General features: G+C 48.6%; 1 protein-coding gene across 2 annotated transcripts in view; it reads left to right on the top strand.

The window, feature by feature from the left end:
• LOC141172452 (espin-like) overlaps nt 1-14,460 on the top strand; it is a 343,391-nt gene that overhangs the window by 126,048 nt on the left and 202,883 nt on the right. For both annotated transcript variants that reach the window (XM_073656689.1, XM_073656688.1), the window contains exon 3: nt 13,308-13,494. In XM_073656689.1, coding sequence (XP_073512790.1) covers nt 13,308-13,494 — 187 coding nt within the window. The remainder of the gene's footprint in view (nt 1-13,307; nt 13,495-14,460) is intronic.

Here is a 14,460-nt window from a genome sequence, read left to right as displayed (position 1 = left end):
GGTATGGCAGCATTTCTTGCACTGTATGGGAACATCTCTAGCACTGTATGACAGCATTTCTTGCACTGTGTGGGAACATCTCTAGCACTGTATGGCAGCATTTCTTGCACCGTATGGGAACATCTCTAGCACTGTATGGCAGCATTTCTTGCACTGTGTGGGAACATCTCTAGCACTGTATGGCAGCATTTCTTGCACTGTGTGGGAACATCTCTAGCACTGTATGGCAGCATTTCTTGCACCGTATGGGAACATCTCTTGCACTGTTTGGTGGCATCTGTTGTGCAATATGGCAAAGTCTCTGGAAGTGTAAGAAGTGTTAGACGGAATCTTTTCTACTCTACGGGGATCTATGTAGATTGTTTTATTCAAGAAGTTGAACTATCATGTCCAATTCTATACTAAATATTGATTAATATAATAGCAATTACTGATATTTCCTGCCTAAACTAGACATTCTCTGTGCTGTCACTGTCAGACTAATCTAATATACACTGCTCAAAAAAAAAAAAAAAAAAAAAATCTTTATTTATATAGCGCCAACATATTCCGCAGCGCTTAACAATTCACAGGTTCATGTACAACAGTCATACCTAACATAGCTAAAGATAATACAATAATTTCAGCAAAAATAATGACGACCCTGCTCCTAAGAGCTTACAATCTACAATGAGGTGGGGGTGACACAAAGTACAATGGCTTATTTACAAGGATGGTCCAGCCATCTTGAGGGGATGAGGGATAGATAAAGGCTGTATGAGCTCATCACCAGCCAGTATCTGTAGTGCTTTTTGGTTCGGTGGAGACTTATGTTTGGAGAAATAAGGAATGGGCTATAAGAAGATAAAAGGACTTTGATAAAATAAAAAATAAATAAATAAAGGGAACACTCAGATAACACATCCTAGATCTGAATGAATGAAATATTCTCATTGAATACTTTGTTCTGTACAAAGTTGAATGTGCTGACAACAAAATCACACAAAAATCATCAATGGAAATCAAATTTATTAACCAATGGAGGCCTGGATTTAGAGTCACCCCCAAAATTAAAGTGGAAAAACACACTACAGGCTGATCCAACTTTGATGTAATGTCCTTAAAACAAGTCAAAATGAGGCTCAGTATTGTGTGTGGCCTCCATGTGCCTGTATGACCTCCCTACAACGCCTGAGCATGCTCCTGATGAGGTTGAGGATGGTCTCCTGTGGGATCTCCTCCCAGACCTGGACTAAAGCATCCGCCAACTCCTGGACTGTCTGTGGTGCAACGTGACGTTGGTGGATGGAGCGAGACATGTTGTCCCAGATGTGCTCAATCGGATTCAGGTCTGGGGAATGGGTGGGCCAGTCCATAGCTTCAATGCCTTCATCTTGCAGGAACTGCTGACACACTCCAGCCACATGAGGTCTGGCATTGTCCTGCATTAGGAGGAACCCAGGGCCAACCGCACCAGCATATGTTCTAACAAGGGGTCTGAGGATCTCATCTCGGTACCTAATGGCAGCCAGGCTACCTCTGGCGAGCACATAGAGGGCTGTGTGGTCCCCCAAAGAAATGCCACCCCACACCATTACTGACCCACTGCCAAACCGGTCATGCTGAAGGATATTGCAGGCAGCAGATCGCTCTCCACGGCGTCTCCAGACTCTGTCATGTCTGTCACAGGTGATCAGTGTGAACCTGCTTTCATTTGTGAAGAGCACAGGGCGCCAGTGGCGACTTTGCCAATCCTGGTGTTTTGTGGCAAATGCCAAGCTTCCTGCACGGTGTTGGGCTGTGAGCACAACCCCCATCTGTGGATATCGGGCCCTCAATACCACTTTCATGGAGTCAGTTTCTAACGATTTGTGCAGACACATGCACATTTGTGGCCTGCTGGAGGTCATTTTGCAGGGCTCTGGCAGTGCTCCTCCTGTTCCTCCTTGCACAAAGGCGGAGGTAGCGGTCCTGCTGCTGGGTTGTTGCCCTCCTACGGCCCCCTCCACGTCTCCTGGTGTACTAGCCTGTCTCCTGGTAGCGCCTCCAGCCTCTGGACACTACGCTGACAGACACAGTAAACCTTCTTGCCACAGCTCGCATTGATGTGCCATCCTGGAGGAGATACCACAGGAAACCATCCGCAACCTCATCAGGAGCATGCCCAGGCATTGTAGGGAGGTCATACAGGCACGTGAAGGCCACAAACAATACTGAGCCTCATTTTGACTTGTTTTAAGGACATTACATCAAAGTTGGATCAGCCTGTAGTGTGTTTTTCCACTTTAATTTTGGGGGTGGCTCCAAATCCAGGCCTCCATTGGTTAATACATTTGATTTCCATTGATGATTTTTGTGTGATTTTGTTGTCAGCACATTCAACTTTGTACAGAACAAATCATTCAATGAGAATATTTCATTCATTCATTCAGATCTAGGATGTGTTACTTGAGTGTTCCCTTTATTTTTTTGAGCAGTGTATATAATCGTCTTATCCCGTCTGTCTGTCCAGGAAATCCCGCGTCGCTGATTGGTCCGGCCGCGGCCAATCAGCGACGCTGGATTTCAGAAAAAAATGGCGGCCGTTAGCGGCTCATCTGCCGCACGGAGGTTAGCGGCGATGCAGCCGGGAGATGAGCGGCGCTAGCCGCTCATCTCCCGGCTGTTCGCAGCAGAAGTACCCCGACCGGCGGCGCCGCTGACCTCCATGCGGCCACCGTCGGGAGATCAGCGGCTAGGGCCGCTGATCTCCCTACGTCAAGTGTGAAGGGAGGACCGGGGAGCGGCGCTGCCGGTCGGCATACTTCGGCTGTGAGCAGCCGGCCATCTCCCGGCTCCTCGCAGCCGAAGTACCCGCACAGGCAGCGCCGCTACCCGGTCCTCACTAATACGATTCGCTGATTGGTCGCCGGTCGCGACCAATCAGCAATATTGGCGCAAAATTTAAACACTGCTTTGCTGATTGGTCGCGGTAGCGACCAATCAGCAATTTTGGCGCCAAATTTAAACACGCTCTCTGGTCTTCACTAACATGGTTCGCTGATTGGTCGCGGTCGCCGGCCGCGACCAATCAGCAATATTGGCGCCAAATTTAAACACCGCTTTGCTGATTGGTCGCGGTCGGCGGTCGTGACCAATCAGCAATATTGGCGCCAAATTTAAACACTGCTTTGCTGATTCGTCGCGGTCGCGACCAATCAGCGATTTTGGCACCAAATTTAAACACCGCTTTGCTGTTTGGTCGCTGTCGCTGGCCGCAACCAATCAGCGATTTTGGCGGCAAATTTAAACACCGCTTTGCTGATTGGTCGCTGGCCGCAACCAATCAGCGATTTTGGCGGCAAATTTAAACACTGCTTTGCTGATTGGTCACGGGCGCCGGCCGCGACCAATCAGCGATTTTGGCGGCAAATTTAAACACTGCTTTGCTGTTTGGTCGCGGTCGCTGGCCGCAACCAATCAGCGATTTTGGCTTCAAATTTAAACACCGCTTTGCTGATTGGTCGCGGTCGCTGGCCGCAACCAATCAGCGATTTTGGCGGCAAATTTAAACACCGCTTTGCTGATTGGTCACGGGCACCGGCCGCGACCAATCAGCGATTTTGGCGCCAAATTTAAACACTGCTTTGCTGATCGGTCGCGGTCGCTGGCCGCGACCAATCAGCGATATTGGCGCCAAATTTAAACACCGCTTTGCTAATTGCGCCCAGTTGGCCGCATACATATTCTAGAATACCCGATGAGTTAGAATCAGGCCAACATCTAGTGAGATTATAAAGTGAGATCATGGACTGGATCTTGAATACAGTTATATAACGTTATGGCAATTTGACGGGAGGGGACATAACTATAAAGTGGGTTATAAATGAAGGCTAATTATTGGATTATAAAAAGTAATGCAACTTTCTAATAGACTTTTTGTTTCAACTTGATATTATTTTCAGAATCTCAATTTGCAATGAGTGAATGTAAACAATTGTTTTTAACATTATAGAAGCACTCCTCCTCCCATCAAAATTTTTATCCTCTTAACATTGCAATCATCATATTATATAGCACTGTGCACTTACAATTGCTCATTTTCCCTTTCTACCCAGCTAATTCTTCTCTATGTAGAAGCAGGAAGTCTCTTATTCTGCATTTATCATTCCTCTCTTCACCGCCTGACCCAGCTAATCCCTCTTCCCCCTACCAGGGACTTTAGCAGTGACTCATGACTCACACAGGGAAAATTGACCTCCTGTTTCTGCATAGAGCTTAGAAGGATTCAGCTAGTCAGTTTTTAATCATGTGATGTCAAAGACATAATGGAGAACAGAATATTTTTTTGACTGTCGGATCAAACTTGACAATGAATGTCTATGGGTGTGTGAAAAAAAACAGACTGCACTCGGATGACATCCAAATGAAGTTAGTTAGGAGAAGGCAGAGTAATATTTTTTTTCTCATCAGAGAAAAATTTTAAAAAGTTGGACCAAACGCTGATGAAAATCTGATTAAACTCTGATCTAAAACACAGATGAAACCCGGTCAGATTTTCTTGTGCGAGAAAGTGACTGACATGTGTGTGACGCTCACTGGAAGCCCTACCCTGGGAAGATGGGGGGTACTCGGAGCCGGGTCAGATGTTGAGGGGAAGCAGTCGTGGCCTGGACCCGTTCCGTGCCCAGAGCCGTCACATTAAAAAAATAGGATGTAATGGGCTATCAGGGTTGAGTGGTTGCTATCGACTACGCCACCTGTGGTACCTGGTGAAGGCCACCAGCGCTGCTGCAGTCCTCTGAGGCGGGATGTTGTGGCAGCCGTCGTTATTATTACTCCCCACAGGCGGAGCAGGGCCTCAGGGCAGAGACAAGGATGGAGGGAGTCGTAGTGTAGGAGATCTGGTGCTACGTGGTGCGGTGAAGTGCAGAATAAAGAGTCCGGAGGCCATAGGGGTTGACTTCCAGGGTTTTTACTCACGGTGTAGAGTACAGCTGCAAGGTTTCTCCCTGCTCCTCGCGGAGTTCTGCGGTCACCAGGGACGAGGGTCCATCAACCTCCGAGTAAGTCAAGTGTTCAATCAGGACCCCGCACCAGAGTGTTCCTAGACTTCAGACCGGGTCCTTTCCTGTCTGTGTGTGTGTAGATAGGCCGGGTCTCCCTCTGAACTTCACTCAGAAAAAGGGTATGGGTGGCAGCTCTGCTCCTTCCGTTACCCGATGGGATCCTCTGGGCCTACCGGGCTTTCCCTGACCAGGACGTAGAGTAGCAAGGTCAGGTGTCGGGGGCCGGTACCCCTCTTGCAGCCGGAATCCCTCTGAATAGATCAGGTAGGTGAGGACAGGTGGCGTATACCGCTCCGTCTGCATCCCCCCCGGGATCCATTTGCGGTGGAGCTACACTCCTAAGCTCCGGGCCTTCTTGGTCATGGTCCTTGACCGGGCTGAGACATACATCGTCTACAGCCTGCCCCTCGACCCAAGGCCAGGGTACGAGGGCCGTGCCTCCATCCTCTGCAGGTCCACACAGGATCCACGCTCAGGGAGGAAAGTCACGTTCAGAGAACAGTCAAAGAACAAGCCACCCAAAATGGCTGTGGATTAAATATGAAATTTAAAGTGTCACTAAAATGTGAGTCCTCCACCCTCACCCACTAATTGGTTCAGCCTAACTCTTGCTTCCCCAGTCTCCCAAGTACCAGTAGGGGCAGCACCTAGTGCCTTCTAGCCCCCTCTGGTGGGAGAAGTGTGGTGTTGGATGTGGAGGTAGGGTCCTGACCATCGCACTGCTCTTATCTCAGAGGAGGAACACTACACTCCATTTGAGAAGTGCAGCATCCCTGTGGCGGTCGAACCTTCAGGGGCGCCACATTCCCCCCTGGTGAAACACAGCACGTCCGCGGGCTGCAAAGAGAGTAATACCTGGTACAGTCTATTTTTTATATATAACAGTAAACAATCTTCCCTTTATGGGAGGCACTTCTTCTTAAACGTTTCAAACATCATATAATATAAAAGTACAAAGATATAAAAAATATAAAAGTACAAGAATCATCCAGAGACATTTATGCAAAGACAGACGACTTAAAGTGCAGGGACTTAAAGGCAGTTCAGAAGCACGAGGGACCTGTCCCAAACCCCCAACGCGGGCCCTGGGGTGGCTGCAGGGCATGAAGATCCCGAGTTGGACCTCCAGGAGAGCCACTCCAGACAGGTTTTTCTTCTGAGGTCTGAGGTAGAAATATCCGCGGTTTTACATAAAACCAATAAGGAGCACCTAAAGAAATGCAAACTATTTATAGGGTAAGAGTCTGTCTGCTGCAAGTCCACAGGGACCAATGTCTCTAGAAAACGGGGAAAAACATAATCAACTTAAACATTATAACTTTCAACAGGTTACAGCCGCCGAGGCTGCTTAATTCTCGGGTCCCCTCCGGGGAAAAAGCTCATTCCTCCCGACGGAGGCTGACTGGTCCTCTAAGGCCGAACGCGAGGGGGCGTCGCTCCCGGACACCTTGTGGACATCCAGGGCGTACCACCCCCGCACCCATGGTGGCGGGTGTACGTTACTATGTCACCCGGGAAGAGGTTCCGGCCAGGGTGTCCCTTCCTCAGCCGCGGCTCGACGTCCCGCCGGCTGACGAAGACGTCGTGCTCGTGCTGGGAACTCCGTATGAACCCCATCCCACCTCATGGTGGAAGCGGACAACCTGCCCTTCCACACGGGGCTTGTATGGGTCGTCTCCTCCTGGCGAGCCTGGGACTTTGCCGCCTTGGCGTGCACCTCGAGGTGCTCGCAGCGGATCTCCCACTGGCGTTGCTCCCGGCTGAGTTGAAGGATCTGCTGACGGCACAGCTCGCTCCTCCTGCGCGCTTCAGCCTGGGTATCCCGGGGGAAGCCCATCAGGTACCCCCCCCTGTCCCAGGCTCACTCCTCAGCCGCCGGCCAGGTGACTGTCGGTGCGGGCAGCGGTGTCAGCAGGGGTTGCTGCGGGTCCTCGACAAGTGCGGACCAGTCCAATTTGGGGTCGGTGGATACCCCAGCAGCCTCAGGTACTTCCGATTCAGGAGTTGGGCGGCAGTGCAGGTCTCCGCCTATAGCTGAAGCTTGCAGCTCCGGGGCAAAGACCTGCTCCCAGGTGACCGCGCCGGGCAGGAGATACTCGGCCATGAGGTCCAGTACGGGTACGGTAGGTTCAGCAACCGGGGCAGGGGTAGCACACTCACCCGCCTCTGGGCAGCTCACGACCTCTGTCACCGCTTCTCCCTGAGCTTCGGCTCCTTGGCGGCGAGTCCGGATACGCAGCATTTCTTCCCGCCACGCAGCAGACGCCGCCTTCTGGGCCTCATCCAATCTCCCTGCAAGACACGGGGCTTCCTGGTGGAGAAACTCGATATCTCCCACTGTAAGTCTGGTGCCGCTTCGCTCCCTGCCTGGGGAAGGACCTGGGCCGGGTTCGGAAGGTTCCGTTTGTTGCGCTCCAGCAGCGTCCATGTCCGCTCCTGAAGGTCGCCAAACTCCAACTGCAATGGCCGCACCTTGTTGTTTTCCTTTTTCCTCCTCTTTCGGGGCGGCTCCAGGGCAGTATGCTGACAGGCACGCCTTCGTTCAGCCCATCCATTTTGACGGGCATTACCCCACGGACAGTCTCTGATGGAAGGGGTGGTCCACACTTTTGGTGCCATGTGGGAGCCTGGCCCACGATGGGAGGTGTTAGGAGACTGTCTTTCCGATGCAATATGGCGTCTGTTCTTCTTGGGCGGGCGCCATTTTAAGTGGAAACGACAGTCCAAGGTGTAAGGCACACAGTACCCGGTAGCAATGGGCAATTTCCTTCCGTTGCTGCGGGCACGCGATCCTGCCGACTACGCCAAGTTATGTGACGCTCACTGGAAGCCCTACCCTGGGAAGATGGGGGGTACTCGGAGCCGGGTCAGATGTTGAGGGGAAGCAGTCGTGGCCTGGACCCGTTCCGTGCCCAGGGCCGTCACATTAAAAAAAAAGGATGTAATGGGCTATCAGGGTTGAGTGGTTGCTATCGACTACGCCACCTGTGGTACCTGCTGCTGTAGTCCTCTGAGGCGGGATGTTGTGGCAGCCGTCGTTATTACTACTCCCCACAGGCGGAGCAGGGCCTCAGGGCAGAGACAAGGATGGAGGGAGTCGTAGTGTAGGAGATCTGGTGCTACGTGGTGCGGTGAAGTGCAGAATAAAGAGTCCGGAGGCTATAGGGGTTGACTTTCAGGGTTTTTACTCACGGTGTAGAGTACAGCTGCAAGGTTTCTCCCTGCTCCTCGTGGAGTTCTGCGGTCACCAGGGACGAGGGTCCATCAACCTCCGAGTAAGTCAAGTGTTCAATCAGGACCCCGCACCAGAGTGTTCCTAGACTTCAGACCGGGTCCTTTCCTGTCTGTGGGTGTGTAGATAGGCCGGGTCTCCCTCTGAACTTCACTCAGAAAAAGGGTACGGGTGGCAGCTCCGCTCCTTCCGTTACCCGATGGGATCCTCTGGGCCTACCGGGCTTCCCTGACCAGGATGTAGAGTAGCAAGGTCAGGTGTCGGGGGCCGGTACCCCTCTTGCAGCCGGAATCCCTCTGAATAGATCAGGTAGGCGAGGACAGGTGGCGAATACCGCTCCGTCTGCATCCCCCCCGGGATCCATTTGCGGTGGAGCTACACTCCTAAGCTCCGGGCCTTCTTGGTCATGGTCCTTGACCGGGCTGAGACATACATCGTCTACAGCCTGCCCCTCTACCCAAGGCCAGGGTGCGAGGGCCGTGCCTCCATCCTCTGCAGGTCCACACAGGATCCACGCTCAGGGAGGAAGGTCACGTTCAGAGAACAGTCAAAGAACAAGCCACCCAAAATGGCTGTGGATTAAATATGAAATTTAAAGTGTCACTAAAATGTGAGTCCTCCACCCTCACCCACTAATTGGTTCCCCCTAACTCTTGGTTCCCCAGTCTCCCAAGTGCCAGTAGGGGCAGCACCTAGTGCCTTCTAGCCCCCTCTGGTGGGAGAAGTGTGGTGTTGGATGTGGAGGTAGGGTCCTGACCATCGCACTGCTCTTACCTCAGAGGAGGAACACTACGCTCCATTAGAGAAGTGCAGCATCCCTGTGGCGGTCGAACCCTCAGGGGCGCCACATGTGCATGAGTACTAAGGCTTATGACGCACTCCCTGGGCCGTGGGGTACCCGGAGCCGGGCCGGTAGATGCTGGGGGTTGTAGTCACAGTGGCGGTGACCCAAATCCAAGGGTAGTAGATGTATATAGGGGTTTTATAATGTCCGACTATGCCACCTGTGGAGTGCGGCCAATGAGGCCGCCGCTGCGGAACAGTCCCCTGAAGCTGGTGGTTTGGCAGCCAGGGTGGTACAACTCCCCACAGGAAGAGTGTAGCTTCAGGGCAGTGTAGGTGGATGATGGGGGTTGTGCAGGGTGTCGCGGTGCAGAAATAACCACAGAGTCTGTGCAGTGCAGTCCCAGGGTCTTTACTGGTAGCAATTAGACAGGCCTGGACTGGAGTACTGGCTAGAGATAAGAGTCTGGTCAGTCTGGGAGCAAGCATAGAGTCCTCCTGGGCAGGTGGAGTTGTAGGCCTGCCGTGCTCACTATTCTCTTTAGCTATTCTGCTTGTAGCTGTGATGTAGCCCGCGTCCCTGAGTGTAACGTGTGGTGCTCACCCGTATGGCTGGCAGCTCGGGCCTTGTGGATGCCTCGCTCCTCCGTAGCGGTACTGGTCCTTCGGTGCTGCTGAGCCTCTGGGCGTCTGATGGGGCCAGGAGACCTGTAATCTACTGCCCTGCGGTATCTGCTGCTGGGTCTGGAATCCCCCACAGCCTCGGACTCTGGTGTCCGGTTCTTTGTGTGCTCCAGCTAGGACTAGCTATCTCCAGCTCCAGTCCCTAGCTCCTCTCTCTTCAGAGTCCTAATCTCAACTCCTGCACTAGAGTAAACTAACCCTGCCCCCAGATGCCAGTTGCCAAGGGGAGGAGCTCCCCTTGCTGGTCTGAAGCCAGGAAGTGTTGCATGTATTGTGTTCCTGACCAGGAAACCCCTGCTTGCCTCCAGACATGGCATTACCTCTTTTGAGGGAAGCAATACCACTGTGGCAACCAGACCCTTGGGATGCCACACTTAGTTCACAGGTCCAGTTATCATCCATTTAAAATGCATCGAACAGCCATCGGTTATTTTAGCAGGACAAAAAAAATTATATAGACACAACTTATTTGGCTAAAAATCTCATTTCAACTGGATCCGTTTTCTTTTTAATGCCACGTTCAGTATTTGGTCAGTATTTTACCTCAGTATTTGTAAGCCTAAACCAGGAGTGGATGATAAATACAGAAGTGGTGACGTGTTTCTATTATACTTTTCCTCTGATTGTTCCACTCCTGGTTTTGGCTTACAAATACTGATGTAAAATACTGATCAAATACTGAATGTGTGAACATGGCCTTAAGATTAGAAACTTAACTGTAGAAAATGGATCCGTTAATTAGCCATTCGTTTTTCTTCCATTTGAAATGGATTTGTTTTTTTGCTTACGCAATCTGGTTCAAACAGATGATTACCGGACATGTGACCTTAGCTTTATGTGAATGGGGCTTCTCGATACTCCCTGAACATAAGTTGTCAGGAAGATAAGCGGCCACAGGAGGTGTCAGCAGAGGCGTATTCTCCTCCCTTATTTAAAAATGTAGGTTCAACAAAGTTGAGCATGAACACCTAAAGGCAGTCAGGAGAAGTGAGACATACTTGTAACATTTGCACTGGACACACTTGTAGCTTTTGGATATACACTGCTCAAAAAATAAAGGGAACACTCAAATAACACATCCTAGATCTGAATGAATGAAATATTCTCATTGAATACTTTGTTCTATACAAAGTTGAATGTGCTGACAACAAAATCACACAAAAATCATCAATGGAAATCAAATTTATTAACGAATGGAGGCCTGGATTTGGAGTCACCCCCAAAATTAAAGTGGAAAAACACACTACAGGCTGATCCAACTTTGATATAATGTCCTTAAAACAAGTCAAAATGAGGCTCAGTACACCTGCACATTTGTGGCCTGCTGGAGGTCATTTGCAGGACTCTGGTAGTGCTCCTCCTGTTCCTCCTTCCACAAAGGCGGAGGTAGCGGTCCTGCTGCTGGGTTGTTGCCCTCCTACGGCCCCCTCCACGTCTCCTGGTGTACTGGCCTGTCTCCTGGTAGTGTCTCCAGCCTCTGGACACTACGCTGACAGACATAGCAAACCTTCTTGCCACAGCTCCACAGCTCGCATTGATGTGCCATCCTGGATGAGCTGCACTACCTGACCTACTTCTGTGGGTTGTAGAGTCCGTCTCATGCTGCCACGAGTGTGAAAGCACAACCAACATTCAAAAGTGACCAAAACATCAGCCAGAAAGCATTGGTACTGAGATGTGGTCTGTGGTCCCCACCTGCAGAACCACTCCTTTATTGAGGGTGTCTTGATAATTGCCAATAATTTCCATCTATTTTCTATTCCATTTGCACAACGGCATGTGAAATTGATTGTCAATCAGTGCTGCTTCCTAAGTGGACAGTTTGATTTCACAGAAGTTTAATTTACTTGGAGTTATATTCTTTTTTTTAAGTGTTCCCTTTATTTTTTTGAGCAGTGTAGTAAGTAGTTACTAATGCAAAGTTAATAAGAAACTAGAATTTTTCATAATGCTATTAAACTTTATGGCTACGTTCCCACAATGAGTTTTTGCTGAATATTTGATGTTGCAGATTTTCTGCACCTATTAAGTAAATTAGATTTCTTGTGATTTTTCATAGCGTTTTTGAGTATGTTTTTTTACATGCGTTTTTATCGCATATTTGACTCTGCTTTTTTTGTCTCTTTTTGATGTGTCATGTTTTAAACAAATCTACTTTGCTTTTGATGCTTCCTTGCATTTGACCTTTATAAAACTATTGATACAGTCATGTGCGGGTTACTTGCATTTTTGATGCGTTTCCGACACATTTTTGTGCATCTTTTTACCTGCGGATTTTCCGCATCTAATGCAAGTCTATGGAGAAAATCCGCATAGAAAACTCAGCTTACCTACAAGAGAAATTGACATGTTGTAGATTTGAGACCAGTTTAAGCTGGGGAAAAATACAAGCACAGTGGACAGGAGATTTCTATAAATCCCATTCATTCTGCTGGAGCTGTAAGACGCTGCATTTTTCATGTAGCAAAAATACGCAGCATCAAATAGTCATCAAGTAGCCTAATAAAAGCTTCAAAAAATAAACTTTCTCCACCACCGGCATTAAGAACTTCACCAAATTAGCATATTAGGTAGGACACATATATAAAATCAACTGCAATACACTGTACATATTGTGCAAAGAATGAGTTTCCAAATAATGAAAAATTCATGTGATATGGTTTATGTGTCCAGGGTTAAAGGTTCACCTGGCAAATTTGACCTGTGGGTTTTTATACAGTACATCCTTCCTTCACCATTAGTCTTGTAATTCCTGGTACACAGCGTCTGACCGGGCTAATCTGATAAAATATGTGTATAATTGGTTTAGTGCACTAATGAAGCCTGACAGTGCAGGGAAAGACAGCACCATCTAGTGGAAAATCATATAACTGCACTGTGACTAAAGAAAAGCAAACTTTGATTCTCTTATTAGCTGGGTGATCATCTTTCCTAGTATTTTTCAATGTATTTTTTAAAGGATTTTTTTAATGGTTGTAGATAAAGAATTTAATGACTGTATAGTTTGTGCTGTTCACGATCAAGTTTGATTTTTTTCTAAAGAAATCAGCTTGGGAGGAGGGCTCCGTATATCTGTATTTTATATCATCGCAAGGGATGAGCAGACCCGTGGAAGCTCGGGTTTTGGTACCCGACCCGAACTTTAATCCAAAGTTCAGTTTGGGTACCAGAACCCGAACCCCATTGAAAACAATGGAGACCCGAACTTTGGAGCTGGAAAATAATTCTCTCTCTCTCTCCAACAGACTTTTCCCGGAACTTCAAACATTGCAACAGACTTCCGGGAGAAGTTCGGCGTTTAGCAATTTTAAGTTCGGGTTCGCTCATCTCTAATCATCACTCATTCATTTGAATGGGCATCATGTAGGAAAATATTTCCCCAGCAGACAAAGTTTCTTAGATCTTCCCCTGCTGGTAAAACACGATCCCTCCGATCATTCAGACTTCCCAACATTTAAATCCCCATTTAAAGGACATTTTTAGGCTTCACTCCAATCCATCCAGGCAAGTTCAAAAAAGTTTTTGAAAGTTTCTAAATTGTATTTATTATATTTATTGAAACTACTACTTTTTTTTTTTAGTGCTATAAATTCTCAGACAAGGAATGGTGCCACTCCCCTCTATTTAGCCTGTCAAGAAGGGCATTTGGAGATCATTCAGTATTTGGTGAAAGACTGTGGGGCCGACCCTCATATGAGAGCCTCAGATGGAATGACCCCATTACACGCAGCTGCACAGATGGGTCACAGTACCGTTATTGTTTGGTTGGTAAGTGTTTTACATTTCGTTTCTTAGCACGTTTAATACTTTAGGATTTTTTTCTAAGATAGTATGGAGGGCCCCTGAACAATATCTGGGCCCTTTGCAGTCCAATAGCTCCTCATAATGCAAATTTCCAACTGTTTTGGATGTGGGCCCCCTTTCCTTTTGGGCCCCTGTGTGGCTGCACCTATGATATGTCCGCCTTTGGATGCATTGTCGAAGTTCAAAAGGAAGTTTTCAGAAAAAAACAGGTACGTTCTGTCAGGTCTAGATTAATGTGGTTATCCATGTTTTTTACAACAGCTACAAAAAGAATAAAATAAAAAAACATAAACAATGTCCACCTCTTCTTTCCTCCAGCGATCCGGGTGAAGCTCTAAAGTTCCCCGTAGTCCTGTTTACAGTTGGTCAGTATGAGACCACCGGCGTCAATCAGTTACCACAAGAGTCATGTGCTGTACTACTTGCATCAGGACTCCCATCCCCAAGTGGTGCTGCCAGTAGTATGGCACAAGATCACTGCAGCCAATGATTGACTGCAGCGGTCACATACTTACCTTTTGTAAATAAAGATCGGGAGACTATCGGAGCATCAGCTCTGGAATGCTGAGGGAAGTAAAAAGGTGAGTATAGTTAATTTACACTATTTGCAACTGTCTTTAAAATACTTTTTATCTTCAGAACGTGAACGTGTTTGAGTATACAACAGCTGCCAACTTATGCCAGAACTGACAGCAGTTGATATGTATAGTAGTTCCTGCATTGTATGACCTCTCAGATCTGTTTGTGTCTGTCTCTTCTGTAATCCCGGACATAACGATCGCGATCGAAGAGAGTCCAACCAGGCCCATGCGGAAGGGGGGCCCGCCGTCACCAGCAGCTATTTCAGCTAGATGTCCATCTGAGGTCGCACATTCAGCTGAAATGTATTGTGATGCAGAGACCCGCTGTGTCCCTGCACTGCAGTACACA

This window comes from Phyllobates terribilis, unplaced genomic scaffold (assembly GCF_046119375.1).
Source record: "Phyllobates terribilis strain yellow unplaced genomic scaffold, ASM4611937v1 Scaffold_12__6_contigs__length_324123572, whole genome shotgun sequence".
Classification (NCBI taxonomy): Eukaryota; Metazoa; Chordata; class Amphibia; order Anura; family Dendrobatidae; genus Phyllobates; species Phyllobates terribilis.
Note: the sequence above shows the minus strand (reverse complement) of the source record. Positions and strands in the feature narration are given on the sequence as shown.